Source organism: Beta vulgaris, chromosome 8, assembly GCF_026745355.1.
Source record: "Beta vulgaris subsp. vulgaris cultivar EL10 chromosome 8, EL10.2, whole genome shotgun sequence".
Taxonomy (NCBI): Eukaryota; Viridiplantae; Streptophyta; class Magnoliopsida; order Caryophyllales; family Amaranthaceae; genus Beta; species Beta vulgaris.
The window spans coordinates 24,196,912-24,199,625 of NC_079209.1; the positions used below are offsets into that span (position 1 = coordinate 24,196,912).

Consider the following 2,714-nt stretch of genomic DNA (forward strand, 5'->3'; position numbering starts at 1 on the left):
TAAATTAGGTGGTGAATATGACCTCTATTCATTTCAATTCTAGAAATTGAACTCCCTATATTCAATCCCAAATTATCTATTTGGGAAAATAAGTGATTGTTAGTCCATAGTTTCAGTGTCAATATGTTGTTTAACAATAGATTGGAATTTTAATTATAAAATACTTTTTATATATTGATGTTAAGTAGATCTTAAACAATTTTTTTTTGGCAATTCAAAGTTATTATTGATAACAAAAAAAAATGGGTACAACCTAGTAAAACATCAAGGGCTAAAAATAGAAAGTGACACTCCTCCAGTGCTTGGAGATAACTAACACCAATCAGCCCTGCAACAAAACAAAAGGCATCAAAAGCTATCTCAAACAATGAGAAGTTGTCTTAGATCCTCAGTACATCTACAAGCCACTCTATACACAATTTGTTTACAACTTTTTCTAGGATCTAAGCAATTTCCTCCAAACACAAACTGATTTCTCTGCTGCCAAATGTGATAAATAGTTTGAGCAAAAATTATTAACAACAATCTGTCTTGAGGTTTCTTACTATGGCCTTTAGCAGCAATGGCTTGAACTTCATCTGTTAACACTCTGTGATGATTAACCAGCCCCAGTTATTGAAAGCACAGAGTCCAAACTTGCTATGATGTTGGACATTCAAAGAACATATGAGAGATAGTTTCACTAGCTCCTGAACAAATAACACAAGTGTTGTCAGTTAATACTCTCCACTCACACAACCTGCTTTTTGTGGCTAATCTGTTATGTAATATTAACCATGTAATAAAAAGAGGCTTGGGATTAGCACTATTATTACATTAAATTTTTCTCCAATGCATTGCTGGTTGTTCTCCTCTCATGGCCATATAAAGCTTCTTGATTGAGAAATGATGTGTAACAAGAAGATGTTGAGTGTGGTGCCCCATGAATATATCTCTGCTAGCCATAATCTTTTTCAAAGCCTAAGAGAGCCTAGCTGGGATGAGCATAGTGAGAGGGTTGTTGTGCTTGATGTAGTAGGCATGAATCCACTTGATCCAAAGCATATCTTGTTTCTGAGTGATAGCCCACAGGTGTTTAGCCACAGCAGCTTTCTTCCAAACAAGTAGGTCTTTTAAGTTCCACCCTTTACAAGATTTTTTCATACAAAGGGTGTCCTAAGCAGCAGGGGCCTTCTTTCCTTCACTTTGACCACTCCAAAGATAGTTTCTACAGATGCTTTGAACTTCTTTCATATTTTTTTAGGCAGTATAAATATTTGACATAATATAGTTGGAATCCTTGTAAAATAGAGCCAACAAGGTGAAGTCTAGCAGCATAGGAGATCATTTTAACTGACCATGCCCTGACCCTAGCAACAATATTCTCTATGAGAGGTTTGCATTCTTGATAAAAGAGTTTCCTAGTTCTAAGAGGAACTCCTAGGTACTTAAAATGGAAGGAGCCCATTGGGATCTGAACAATAAGGTAAAGTCTAATCTTCTCTTCTTCACTGACACCAGCAGTGTACAAGTTACTCTTCTCCAGCTTTGCCATAAGGCCCGAGGCAGGGGAAAACTTGCTAAAAGCGTTAAATAGCAGTTGAAGAAAACTATGACCAGCTCTAGCAAACATAAGAAGATCATCAGAAAACATCGAGTAAGTAATATGTGGCCTTTCACATCTTGGGTGAAAATTGAAATCTGGATTATGCCTAAGGCTTCCAAGACATCTTGACAAATACTCCATTCCAATCGCGAAGAGAAAGAGGGACATATGATCCCCTTGTCTCAATCCTTTCTTAGCCTTGAAAGGCTTGCAAGGGGTACCATTTATCAGGATATGAAATGATACTAAAGATACACAAGCCATAACCCATCTAATGATTTTGGTGGGAAATCCTAGTTCATTCATCATCATATTCAAAAAAAGGCCACTCAATAGAGTCATAGGCATTCTTGAGGTCCACTTTCATCATACATCTTGGAGAAATATACTTTGTTTTGTAACCTTTAATGAGATATGTAGCCATCAGGGTATTGTCAGATATGTTTCTTCCAGGCATGAAGCCAGCTTTAGCAAGATCAATCACGTCACTGATCATGCTCTGCATTCTTCTTGTTAATATCTTGGTAATGATCTTGTATAAGATTGTACAGCAGGCAATAGGCCTAAAATCTTTAACATAAGAAGGGCTATGCACCTTAGGGACCAATGTAACAAGAGTGCAATTGATAGCTTGATACAACTCTCCAGTGTCAAAGAAATGATTGACAACTATATAAATATAAGATTTTATAATGTGCCAAGATTTTTTGAAGAAAAGACTATTAAAGCCATCAATGCCTAGAGCTTTGCTCTCATCAATAGAGTTTAAGGCTTCATCAATCTCTTTGTGGGTGACTACTTTAATCATATCACTAGCAGTAGTTTGGGACACCTGAGCACCATTTCTCACAAAATTAATATCGATTATAGGTAGAGACTTAGCTGCAGACCCTAGAAGCTGCTTATAGAATCCAATCACTTTTGTATATCACTAGATTTAACTAGCTGCCTCCCCTGATCATCATATAGCACATCAATACTATTTTTGTTATGTCTTTCTTTCATAGCTTGAAACAAGAAATGAGAGTTAGCATCACCTTGTTGCAGCCATAATATTCTAGATTTCTATCTGAGGGCAGACTCTTCAATAGCTAGGAGCTTCTGAATAGCTAGATAGTGAGTTCTCTAT

General features: G+C 36.6%; 1 protein-coding gene across 1 annotated transcript; it reads right to left on the minus strand.

The window, feature by feature from the left end:
* Nucleotides 1-682: 682 nt before the first annotated feature.
* On the minus strand, nt 683-1,849 carry LOC104883536 (uncharacterized). Its single transcript, XM_057391482.1, has 2 exons — nt 1,338-1,849; nt 683-689 (listed from the first exon to the last, which is right to left on the minus strand). The coding sequence occupies exons 1-2, from the start codon at nt 1,847-1,849 to the stop codon at nt 683-685; spliced, it is 519 nt and encodes a 172-aa protein (XP_057247465.1).
* Nucleotides 1,850-2,714: the final 865 nt, after the last annotated feature.